Source organism: Pithys albifrons, chromosome 8, assembly GCF_047495875.1.
Source record: "Pithys albifrons albifrons isolate INPA30051 chromosome 8, PitAlb_v1, whole genome shotgun sequence".
Taxonomy (NCBI): domain Eukaryota; kingdom Metazoa; phylum Chordata; class Aves; order Passeriformes; family Thamnophilidae; genus Pithys; species Pithys albifrons.
This window is the reverse complement of record NC_092465.1, coordinates 21,052,523-21,065,540: the sequence shown is the minus strand read 5'-3', so window position 1 is coordinate 21,065,540 and position 13,018 is coordinate 21,052,523. Positions and strand designations below refer to the sequence as shown.

General features: G+C 37.0%; 1 protein-coding gene across 3 annotated transcripts in view; it reads left to right on the top strand.

Moving 5' to 3' along the window:
* TLK1 (tousled like kinase 1) overlaps positions 1 to 11,658 on the top strand; it is a 69,611-nt gene extending 57,953 nt beyond the window's left edge. For all 3 annotated transcript variants that reach the window (XM_071562540.1, XM_071562539.1, XM_071562538.1), the window contains 8 exons: positions 1,224 to 1,305; positions 1,579 to 1,670; positions 1,757 to 1,846; positions 2,577 to 2,746; positions 3,783 to 3,918; positions 6,410 to 6,521; positions 6,797 to 6,904; positions 9,904 to 11,658. In XM_071562540.1, the coding sequence (XP_071418641.1) occupies positions 1,224 to 1,305; positions 1,579 to 1,670; positions 1,757 to 1,846; positions 2,577 to 2,746; positions 3,783 to 3,918; positions 6,410 to 6,521; positions 6,797 to 6,904; positions 9,904 to 10,080 (967 nt within the window). In that variant the 3' untranslated portion in view covers positions 10,081 to 11,658. The remainder of the gene's footprint in view (positions 1 to 1,223; positions 1,306 to 1,578; positions 1,671 to 1,756; positions 1,847 to 2,576; positions 2,747 to 3,782; positions 3,919 to 6,409; positions 6,522 to 6,796; positions 6,905 to 9,903) is intronic.
* Positions 11,659 to 13,018: the final 1,360 nt, after the last annotated feature.

Below are 13,018 nucleotides of genomic sequence, written 5' to 3'. Positions count from 1 at the left end.
ACTGGGATAACAGGAGAGGTTGAGAGTGTGGGTTAGGGCTTCCCTGCCTGGGTTTGGAGCCCACGTGATGTTGGGGTGCAGGTGCTGAGCCATGGAGAGCCACAGTGAGTAGCAAAAGCAGCAGTAGAGAGGGAAAGGGGTAAGGTTCACAAGACTGGCCATACTACAGACATATGTGCCATAGAAGGGCCAAGAAAACATGAATCTACATTTGTTGAGTGTGAGTTTAAAGAATTGGACTGCTGGTCACATGACATCAATTGCCTACTGATGCTGCCTCTAAATTTGATATTTCTTCTACATGGAATGTGTCACTAACAGTTTATGGGTTTTTAGAAGAAATTTTTAGCATTGAAGTATATATCTTCATGGTGAATGGAATGGGTAGTTTTAGGGGCACAGTAAGCAAGAATATGCATCATCCCTCAAATACTTGACTACCTGTGACCATACCTTCAAAATTGTAGAGAATGTGAGAGGATGGGATGACCTATTAGCAGACTAGCCCTAAACCCTTCCTTAAAGGTTTCTACAGAGTATTGGTGACAGCTTGCCCTAGATTCATCAGTATAGTTGTCTCATCATTGCACTAAATTGTGTTAAGTATTTACCTCCCTCCCCCTGATTGGATGGGAGGATGTACTTTGTCTTTGGAAGGAGTGTTTTCTTTTTGCTTTTGCTCAAGAGTGTGAGCAGATATTCAAACCTTTGGTGTGTTTCCCCCATATTGCTGTTTCTGATTTGTTTTAACTTTTTAGTGTTATATAAAATCTATTTTGTTCAAAAGAGGGAGTAACAGGTCTAGTCATGTTTTGTGTGAAATTGGAAGAATATCCTTCTTGTCTGTTCCAGAAGGGTGAAGTGTGAGACTTCCCTAAAATTTGGCACAACAAAGAGAGACTCCTTGTATCACATGTTTAAATTTAAGCATGCTTTTCTTATCCTCAAAAAACAGAGAAAAATAAGAAAAAGAGTTTGGCAGAGTGGCCTGTTTTGGTGGCAGTGTTGCGATAGTATTTGTACACTAAATAGTCAAAAGGTGCTGAAATTGGTCATGTTGTATAGTTGTGCCATAAGGTTTCATGTGGTGTGAAGCTGCTCAGCATATTCTGTGTCACTTGTGAAAAGAAAACCCTATTTTCTAAGTAACACTAAAAGATTTGCATTTTATATTCTCTTTGTATACCTTAAATAGAATAAAACCATTTCTTTTTTCCTTCAAGATTTAAAGATCACCCCACGCTGAATGAACGGTATTTGTTACTCCATTTACTTGGCCGAGGTGGCTTCAGTGAAGTATACAAGGTAGAGTTTGTTAAGCCTGATGAATGCAATGTTTGAAACATGTACATTCAATTTTCAGGGGATGGAAGGTGAGCTAAATAAGTAGAGGGATTGTAATGAGGTACTCTTTAAATACTTGTTGGGCAAACTTCAATTAACCTGTGGAGTGTTAAGTAGCATTACAGTAGACTTGCCAGTAGACCTGTGAATGTGCCAGTTTTTTCCTCTCTTTATTGGGTGTTGTTTTTATCACCTTTAGTTATAACTTTCCCATATTCATGCATTTCTTTTTAGGCGTTTGATCTTTATGAACAAAGATACGCTGCTGTGAAGATTCACCAGCTTAACAAAAGCTGGCGGGATGAAAAGAAAGAAAACTACCACAAGTAAATATTAATGACTTATGCTTCATATGTTAAGCTTAATAGCATTTTATTGATTGTGGAAGGTTAATGTATTCATCTTTTTTTAGACATGCCTGCAGAGAGTATAGAATACACAAAGAACTGGATCACCCCCGAATAGTTAAACTATATGACTACTTCTCCCTGGATACAGATACGTAAGTAGAACTTGGCAAGGATTTTAGTGCTGTATATTAGATAAACAGAAATTAAGAGTATTTCAACAAAAATAATACATGTTCTTGCTTTCAGGCAAAATATTTAGTTTCCTTAAGGAGACTTAAAAAAACCCATACTAGTTGCAGAATTTTGTCTCAGATAAATACTGCAGGCCTCCTATAAAGTGATGAAGAGAGTGTTTTGCTACACCTGACTGTCAAGCCTTGCAGGATGTCCTGAGGGTGCAAGGAATATGTAGTGCTGCAATGTTTTTGGGCAGAGCAAGGCCTGCTGCAGGGCAGCTTTGAAAGGCTGCCATAGCTTAGACAAGTTTCCAAGATTAAATGACATCAGGAGCATTACTTGCCTAAGTGTAGCCCCTGGTGACTGGGCTGCACCTCTTTGCATGAAATTGTGTCACATCTTAAGGGATAGTTGGGGTGTTTTTCTTTTGAGAAATGTGTCTACAAAAAAATAGAGGGTTTTTTAGCTTAACCCCTCATTAATATGGATGCATTTGCTCTTTTAGTGAGTATGAATGTTCTGATTTATGTCAGTTTTTATAAACTAATAAGTTTACACCATGCCTTATGAACAATTCCATTCATACAGTTTAATATTCAGGCAGCCATTCTTAGACTTGTCAGTATGAAACTGGGTTGTCATGTCTGTTTCTGATTATACAGTGTGATACATTATTTAATTTTGTCTCTCTGAATCCTGCTCTAGGTTTTGCACGGTGTTAGAATACTGTGAAGGCAATGACTTGGATTTCTATCTCAAGCAACATAAGTTGATGTCAGAGAAAGAAGCCAGGTCCATTGTAATGCAAATAGTCAATGCACTACGGTATCTCAATGAGATCAAGCCCCCTATTATACACTATGATCTGAAACCAGGTAAGTGAGAAATGTTACAATTGAAAATGTAATTTGTTTTTTTATCGTCTATTTTGCTTGTTAATCATACCTGAAAATACCAAAACTATCTTCTGTGTGTCGGGGGATTGTAAACAACTGAAAAAAGTGTCTCCTTTCTAATTTCATTGCCAGAATCGTCTGCCTTCTCTGTGGAAAATGATTGTTATAACTTTCCTACTTTGCATTATTTTGATTTGAATGTTCAGGGAAAAAAATCATATAGCTAATAGATACATGTAGTTAGCAGTATAAGCAAATAAGATCATTAGTTGGCCCAACCCTGTCTGATAATTGTGGAATGCTGATACATAAATAATTTTTCCCATATGTTTTTCTTAACCTGTGAAGGGTTGAAATAGGCAATCAATCACTTTCAGTATCCCAGCATAACCACTCCAGAAAAAGACTTTACATAAAGTTTTCTTTACAATGAATAATAAACATTGTTATAAATGTTGTATTCTGTCTTGATTCTGTGGCCTTTGTTTTACCACCTTGCATGAATGATGCTTATGCTCTTCATGTGCTTTAGTCTGCTACACTTCCAAGTGTGGGGTTTGTAAAGTAACTCTTTGTACCAGGCTGTTTGCTTGCTTGCTGTGTAATAAATTGTTCATATGGGTGTCTGTTGTCTTGGAATTGTATAGAATGTATTCTTAGTCTCACCAAATAACTTTATATCAAAAATTATTGTACAACTTTAAATCATGAAGTAAGATTTGTAGTATCACAGCAATTTCTTTCCACAATCTTGTGGAATATGCAAGCCCTGAAATGTGTAGTGTAAGGTTTGTTCTGGCAGAAAAACAATGAAACTTCATTGTAACTGGTATGCTGCTTCATTTTGATGTTTCCTCACTACATTTTGGTAGGCTTGAGGATATAAAAATGATGTAAAGTTGTCACTTAACCCTCATGAATTTAGATGTTCTTAGAAATTGAACCTAGTTTTGGAAATAAAGTATTCTATTAACTTTTTTGACGTAATTTTTCCTTTTTCTCCCCCTCTGATTAGGTAATATCCTTCTTGTAGATGGAACAGCATGTGGAGAAATAAAAATTACTGATTTTGGCTTGTCCAAAATAATGGATGATGATAGCTACGGGGTGGATGGAATGGATTTAACTTCACAGGGAGCAGGAACTTACTGGTGAGGCTTGGTTTGATTTTGCTGTTTAGACTTTGGGTCATGGTTCAGATTTTGTACATGCTCTCTCATAAAGCCAATTTGGAGAGAGAGCTAAGACTAAAAATAGTAACATGGATGACAGAGTTTTTTGTGCAGTACTGTGTGTGTTGGTATTCCAAATGTCGGAAGAATAACATAATAAGGTAAGAGAGTGTGACTGTGTGTTGTTTATTATTATTATATGTGTGTGTATGTGGTGTGTGTGTCTGTAGAGATGATCACTATGATTTAGAAACATGGTTTCCTCTGAAGGAGGTGTGTAATCTTTGGCTGCGGGTGGATGAAGACATTTGACAGAGCTGTTATGATTAAGTGTGGGTGCTTAGTACTTGAAAATCCTAGAGCAGGGATTACCAACAGGTAATGCCCTTAGGAGGAAAGAGTATTCACTCTCACATCCTAAAGGTTACTGACAGCTCAGCAGCTGTGGTTTGTTTGTGTGTACTTGCATGCTTGTCCAAACCCCTGAAGTTTTAGAGCTGCCCAGGAGCAGGAATGACAATAGGCATTTCATTGCTTACAGGAAATCTGTTTTTAGAATTTACTCTCTGAAGATGCAGTTTCTTCATGGCACAGCAGTCCTTGGGTCCTGGGTGAACGGCAGCTGTGTCAGGGCGGGTGGATTAGAAACCCTGTATTGGCCAGGTTGTTACTTGTCAATTCATTTGCTCTTTCTCTCCTCCTTGTTCCTATAGTAAGATCAGTCAGGAGCTGAAACCTACTTAAACAGAGAAGCCAGCGTCGGTCCCATTTGCATTGCAACTTTTCCCATATTCAGAAGCTGCACGTAATAAAGTTTTTGCCTTTTCCTGCAGATTTTTTAGAAAACACACATACGCTTCCACAAATGCCACTGTGCACATGCTGTGAAAAGGAGATTATTCAAATTAAAGCATTTTAGAAGTGTTAGGCTTTTGCTATTTTTTCATGGTTTAGCTATTTAAGCACCAGTTTAAATAATGTATTGTAGGAAAGTGTGCAAAAAACCCGTTGGCCTTTGGATTTCATCTAGAATGCCACAGGCACTAGTGGTGCTGTAAACAGAGTAAAAAAGGTCTGAAACCATTACAGGGTCATGATGAATCTCTGCATTTCTTATTCTTGCTTTCTCTGGAGACCAAAAATCTTCACGGAGGAGGGAAAATACTTGGAGTGAGTTTGAGATGGGGAACAAGTCCGTTCACAGTACATTGCACAAACTGTCAGCAACATAGACATGGAAGGGATTTGTTCACTCACTGGGTCCAGTTAGCTGCCTTTCCAGGCAGTTTGGTCACATAATCTCTTCTGTATACTTACAGACATTTGTATTAAATTTAGTTAGTGTTTTGTCCCCAGTAATCTGATTTGAAGTGTCTTCTGTAACCTCAGTTCTCTGATCATTAGAAACCTAATCCTCTGATTTACAGACTGTGTTTATTTGTGGCCAGTTTATACTTGTTTGTTCCTGTGCCAACACTGTCCTCCCTCAAGTAGTTTGTTTCCCTTCCTAGTATACTTGCTCCTTGGTGTTTTTATAGCCTTCACTGTTTTTTTTTCCCCCTGAAATGAGGTTATCCATTCTTCAGATCATTTTGGTAACCTTCTTTACACTTGCATCACTTTAAGCTCACTTTTCTTGATTGTTGTAATCAGAATTGTAGACAAGTATTCCACAAGAGAGTGTTTGACATTTCAAAATTTTTGCATTCTTAACTAATTTTTCTGCCTATTTCAATTTCTACAAATATTTCTTCAGAATTTCTATTTAAGTCATACATGTTGGTGATGAAAGAATACCTGAGCTGACTTACTCTCTAATAGTTTATATGCCTTTTTCAGTTTTAGATGTTACAGTCAATAATACTTCACTGACCTTAAATTGCTACATTTGGAAGGTTTTGTTTGCTTTTTAAAGGAAGTTGCATTTCATCAGTTCTTTTGTAATTCAGGGTTGGTACAGGAACTTCCTCAACTTTCAGTTCTCCAAGTATTCCTGCATGTCATGGGTCTGGAAATAGCGGTCACCTTTGGCTATCATACACCCTTCTGGGTTAATGTCATCATTTTTACTAAAAACTTAGGTAAAAGGGTCTTTAAGCCATATCAGCATTATCTTTGATTCCTAGCCAGGCCTTGCTGTAAAATGCCCTGTTCAGCTCTCATCTTTTCTTGCTTTGATAGATGGAGAAAGTTTTATATTTATCCTGGGGTCCTTATTAAAAACAAAGGGATAGTTTGCGATTTAGGTAAAAATGCCTTTATTTGTGCTTCTATAAAATAGACCCTCTGTTTGACTGACTGTACTAAAACTACTTTGAGTGTGCAACGTGTTGGATTGCAGGTCATGAGACAACTATACAGTTGTCCAAAGATCAGAGATGTGTACCTAAGGTATTTGTACAGTTTGACAACTGAACCTGTTGTAGTGGTGCTGTACTCACAGACACTGAGTGCATGTTTTGTTTTCCAGGTACTTGCCTCCAGAGTGTTTTGTAGTGGGCAAAGAGCCACCAAAGATTTCTAATAAGGTTGATGTATGGTCAGTTGGAGTAATCTTTTTCCAATGCCTTTATGGTAGAAAGGTAAGGAAAATGTTTGAAAATCTAAGAAGTTTTAGTATAATGGCCTATTTTTCAGTAGACTGTGAAGTACTGTCATAAAGACATGAATTTCCATGGAAAATTACTTGTGTTACTTTTTGGCAGTGTGCATTGATATTGCAGGAAATGAGAAAATCTTGTGTGCAACTTTTTTATTTGCAGAATGGTTAGCAGTTTGTATTAACACTGCATAAATACTTGTGAAATCAAAGTAGTTGGATAATTCTCATGAAGAAAATCATGTGCTTATTTTTCAGCCATTTGGCCACAATCAATCACAGCAAGATATCTTACAAGAAAATACAATATTAAAAGCCACAGAAGTTCAATTCCCTGTCAAACCTGTTGTAAGCAATGAAGCCAAGGTAACTCTTGAGTAAAACATTAATCTTAAAGGATTCAGCTGTAAAATTGCTATTAACCCAAAAATTCTGTGGGATGTAGTAACTAAACACGTAGAAAAAAATAATAGAGAACTAGTATTTTGATGGTTTTATTTAAGCAGGCTTATTCTGGGACTTCTCAAAATCATGTACTTCAAAGCAAGGCTGTGTATATATTCCAAAAATATGCAAGTGGTTTTAAAGTAGGCCACCTCAAAAATTGTCTGCTTTGCTTTTTCCCAGAGGACCTTATGTGTCTCATTCAGGCTGTCTCACTAGAAGTTCTTGTGAAATACTTCTGCTAATAGTAACAAGCTCTTCGTGAAAACAGAGAATGTTATTCTCTGCAGCCTTATTGGCTTGAAGAACTACTTGACTACCAAGTACTTGGAAGATATGACTGCTAACACTCTTCCCATTGAGAGGTCATAGTGTGTGTGTATTAACTCAAAGCTGAGTTTAGAAACATGAATTCCTAATCTTAAGAATCTAGAAGATACTTTGATCCTGATTCAGGAAATAGAACTACTAAAGTAGTTATCTGTCACAAAAGTGTGGATGGCAATGTGTTTTTATTTTAAAATCTTGGTATTATCAAACTCCTCTACACAGACTAGCTGTTCAGAAGCAGATTAAGGTAATTTCCCAAATGAATACTGCTGTGAGCATCCATAACACAAATCCAGTTCTGTGAGTGTGGAAGAAAATGTTACATATGTGTTACTTGTTTGTAAAAACTCCCCCTGTTTTTGAAAGATATATTCATGGCCAGGAGCAGTAGATGTGCTCTTTGGGAAAAAATGCCAAGATAGTTGAATGCCTGTTCCAAGTTTGAGCAACTAATTAAACATACTTAGATTTGGGATACAAGCTGCAAAAAATTTAGGAATGTTAAGATTCAGCTTCCAAAGATTAAAAGGAAAGAAAATCTATTTCTAGAAGCTGTAGCTTCCCAAGAAAGTAAGTCCTTTGGGTACATAAACCTGCTGTTAGAAGTTGTGATATGTTTGTTGGCTATGCTTTCTAAAAGCAGTGTTAGTGAGCGAGTTGCAGTTAAGGTTATGAAAAATAGGTTGAAGAATTTCAGTTAGTACTGTGGTGGTTTTTTTGGTTGAGGTTTTTTTTTTGCTGTTTTTGTTTTTTCACCCCCATGTGGAAAACCTATTTCCCTTGAATGCAGTTGATAAATATGTATCATGTAACTGATAACATTACATATTAACAGTTTATATCCCTGTCTTTTAACTTTGTACTTCTTTGTCAAGAGTAAATTTGTATTTCTTTGTCCAGGAGTATTTTTGTATAGAGAGCATGTTAGGAATGAGTACGTAGTTCAACATGCAGAACAGGCAACTTCCTGCATTCTCTGTGTATTGCATGCTTTGGTTGTTTGAAAGGCTAAAATAAACTTCCAGTCTTCTTGTCTCATATTAACATTGTCATGATAGCTTTAAGAGAGGGGGAGAAATTATTTTCTGGTGGAAATGCCATAAAACAATTTCAGACTAACTTGTACATGCAGGCTGTTTGTGATGACTGTGTAGAGTCCAAATCGTTTTTCAGATTTATAGGCCTGGCAGTTGGAAAAGAACAGCTTGTAAACTGAAATTCTGATAAGGAAAACATGGAGATGAAATAAATATGGAACCTGAAATGGCACAGTTTTCAGACTGTAACTGTCCTTTGATCCTCCTCACTTTTTCCTATTTTGTGTGATGCTCTTCTTTGAGCAGGACTAGTGTGAATAGTGCCACAAAATCATGAAGTATTTTTAAAACATTTTAGATACAACCGTTACTCTGAGGATCTTGCAAGTAACTCTTAACAGTTCATTTGTTATGAAAGATTCATTGTGAAGAATGTGGTTAAAATCTGTAATGTTCAAGAGCATGTGACCGTATATGAACAGATGTACAAGATTTTTATTTCATACGTTCTTCGTGCTGGATGTATTAATAATAGAAGTAAATTCTAGCAGGATTCTTTGGAACTTGTATGACGGATTTTCTCCTTTAATCTCCAGTTTTTAATTGGAGCAAAGAACAAACAGCTGAACAGATTTGTCAAAGAGGAGATATGTAATTCTTTTAAATTAAGTTCTAAATTAAGTAATAATGTGCTAATCAGTTCTGTAGCAATAATAAGGATTTTCTATCATTAAATGTTAAAGCCCAAACTCTCAGGAGACCAAATGTTCTGTGTGTGCTAGACGTAAGAATTGACAGAAACTTTCAGCACAAAATGATCGGCATACACTGCATGGATCTAAATGTAGGATAACACAGTGACTCGGGAGCAGTCCTGAAGTGACCTACAGAGTTTTTCAACTGATTAAGTAAATCTAAGCAGGTGGAATTGAGTGTTTTCTAGGAAGAGAGTTCCAGCAAGGTGGTGGTTTCTTAAATATTCTTCACTTAATGCCTATTGAACAAAGAACCACCATTATCAAGTTTGGTGTGTTCCTGTACTCTGTTATGGCATGTGTGGAAGTGTCTCTTTCCAAACATCAGTCGACTAATGCGTTGGAATTCTGTCCCTGTGTCATCTGTCTGCTTTTCACCACTCAGCTCAATGGTTTTAGAAACTTATTTGGGAAGGTGTAAAGGTCTGCTTTTTCTTTCCTCTGACACTTGCTCCTGGTTTTTACTGGGCTGTTCCGGCATAGCACATAAAGAATTCTAATTGGGTGAGGTGCTAATGTGTTACTTGTAAGTATAGTTCCTAAACATGGAAATACATATTTGAATTGTGATTACTTGAAGCCAATTAATTTACTGAGGGTTTTCTGGTTGGTTGATTGGTCTTTTGGTGCCATGGTGTTACCTTTTTTCATGGGCTAAGCAGTAAAATGTCATTTGAACTAAATTAGTTAAGAACAAGAATTTGTTTAAAAACTAGTTTATCTGTAAGGACTTTGCATATTTGCCTGAAAGCAAGTAAGTATTTGAAATGGTGTGTAGCTTCTCACATTTCTTTCCTAGGCCTTTATCAGACGCTGTTTAGCATACCGAAAAGAAGATAGATTTGATGTCCACCAGCTGGCTAATGACCCTTATCTTCTCCCTCATATGAGGAGATCAAATTCTTCAGGAAACCTGCACATGACTGGGCTAGCAGCATCTCCTACACCACCTACTTCAAGCATTATTTCGTACTGAAGTTTCTCCAACCCAGGAATGGGATGACACCTTTGCGTAGTTTCCTGAGGCAGACTTGAACTTGAAAGCGTTTGAGTGTTTTTACACAGGACAAGTTTGATAACTATGTTTTCAGACTGAAGTCCTCCTTCGTAGTGTCATTTGTATGAATGGAATGGCTCATGGACTGTGAATAAGTGTATCCTTCTGAGAAACACCGTTAAACGTCCAAGGATGACACTTCCTGTTACAAACTAACAGGTGTACTGTGTTTAAGACTGCAGAAAAGGTTTTTAGGTTTTTTTTGGGAAACATTGTAAATAATCTTTTTAATACTTAAAGTACATTTGGTGGATACTGGAAAGTTCTAACATGAAGGGTAGTTTTTCATTATTTAAATAAAAAAAGGTAGTGAGCAAATTTGAAAACACAGGAAAAATTTTGTGCCTGGTTATAAACTAAATGAACTGCCATCTTTCCTAGACATTGATCTTTTGAACCAAAGTAAGGAGTGTGAGACAGTGAAAGATAATGTTCTGTGTCAGATTTCTCAGATAAAATTGGAGTATTTTATTTGGCAACTCAGGCTTGTACCTCCAAAAATGTGGTGGTGTTTTACTGAATTTAGATCAGAAGGGTGATAGGGAATTCCTGGTACTTACTTCTCAAATAGATTCCTAATTTTGAAATCCATTCAGTTTTCTAAAAGTACTATACTTGCTGTGGTATCGAAATTTGTGAAACCTTCCAGGCTTCTAATAAAAGCAAGCAACAGTAGGAAACCAAATGCTAACAGGTCATGTATAATGTTCTATGCAGGAATAATGATAAATTCCCTTCTAGCTCTATTGTAAATTGTGTACAGATGTCACATTTTCAGTTAAATTTCAGCAACTTATTCCTGTACAAATGTTTAAAGTATGGCTTTTTCTAATTGGATATTGTATTTTTTTTAAGTCTCCCTCAAGGCGCTTTTAATTGCTGCTAAATGATGTTGCTTTTACTTTTACAAAAGAATCAAATGACCTCCTTAAGGTGCAAGTCAACTGTGTCAGAGAGATTGAGAGTAGGCAATTTGTTAACAATCAAGGCATGTAAAACAGATCTGTGTTGGCAATATACAGTCCAGTTCTTTAAGTCAGTTTATTGCGTTCTCAACCTGCAGAGCGCATTGATAACTAGATGTAGAAGTTGCTCATGGTTATTCTCTATTTCTGGAAGTTCCTATCAACAAGGAAATGTTTCTTGTGGCTTGTACAGATATTTTAAAATGTGAAACATTTTCTAACTGCCTTGTATGGTAGAAACTTATTTTTCAGAACAGTGTATCTCTCTCCCGTTCACTATTGTTTTTACTATCCCATTCTTGATGCTGAATACCTATATGTAATTTTGTCCATGTTGCAGAAAGAGGAGGCTGTATTACCACAGGTTTTCATTTAGTATTGTACAGTTAAACTGTTGCTCTTGTTTCTGATGTTGCAAGCCATTTTGTTTTCATTGTATATAAAGAAACGTTAACTGTCTCTTTAAGATGCTGCTGAAATTGTAGAGAATGTAGCCAAAACAGTAATAAACAATGGCAGTTGAGATTTCAAAGTTTTCATTGTGTGTTTTTATGTTTCAACAAAGGGCAAATCACATAACTGTATCACTGAACTACACCTATTTAAAGCAATCTCTTTTTAATTACAAACAAAAGGCCAATAATACAATTACTAAGTAACACTGGAGGTGAAAGAGGATTCCATGAAACTTAGAACATCTGTTGTAATGAAAGTTCATTTCACTGAATAAACCTCACAGAAACAACTCATAAGTATGTCCATGATCCATCTCTATTTCTTGAGCTGTGCAATAAAATTATCTCATAGAATTATTAGAAAATTAGATTCAAATAAAGTATTGGAACTGCATCCTTTTTACTCACTACAGCAGGAGACCAAGTGCAGAGTGTGAGGAGAATGTGCTACAGCTGTAAGCTCACATTAGATTTCATTCCTTCTTACTCTGCATGTGTCAGTAACAGAAGTTGAATCACCTGCTTTGCCTAAGGAAAAGATGTATGATTGTCTTAACTGTGTTTATCTGGAATGTGTTATGCTTACCCTTAGTAAAGGTAAGTGAGGCAATGTATTAGAGAACTACTTAAGTAACTGAGAATTTTACAGCTACCAAAACCTAAGAAGGTTTATATACAAACTTCTTTTTGTTTTCCTGTGGTTAGGATATGGGAATAGGCTGTTGTGACTAAGTACATGGCATGTTCTTCAGCTTTACGAGTAGGTGTTTCTGAAACCTAAACACTCACTTTAAATAAGCAGCTGCACACCTCTCTCTCCCGGGTCACTGCCCCAGTCGGGCGGGCAGGCCATGACGGTGCAGGCGGTGGTCAGACTGGAACAGAGGCCCGGGATCCCAGATGCAGGAACCAGGAGAAACAGCCGCGGCGAGGAGAAAAACAGCGTCTCAGCCAGAAGCCCTAGCAGTAGCCAGCAGAGCAGCTTCCCTCCTCGGCAGCCACCGCTCCCGTGTTCCGCCGAGCTAAGAAAGGAAAGATGTCCCCAAAAACAAAAGACAAGCCTGCCCCCATCCAAGTGATCAGCAGTTAACTACTTCTTTTGTTAACTGCTGGCATGGGCAGTTAGTGGCAGGGGAGAGAATTTACATAATAATCCCAAACTACAACAAGACTTCCTTTAAATTCATTTAAATGTCTGCATTTACTGGACGATTGTAAAATACTACATTGCTGTATAATAATAAAAACTCCTTTACATATTAAATAGGTAAGAGAAGTTCTGCACTTCTAATTTTGACTGTAGTGCTACAGGTCCTTGCAGCCAGAGTTAACATTGGTTGGCTTGTTCCTGGAAAGGGAACATGTTTTGGCACTATTTTACTATTTTATTTTACTTATATTAGCACTGAATTAGTTCAGATTTCACTGTAGAGCATT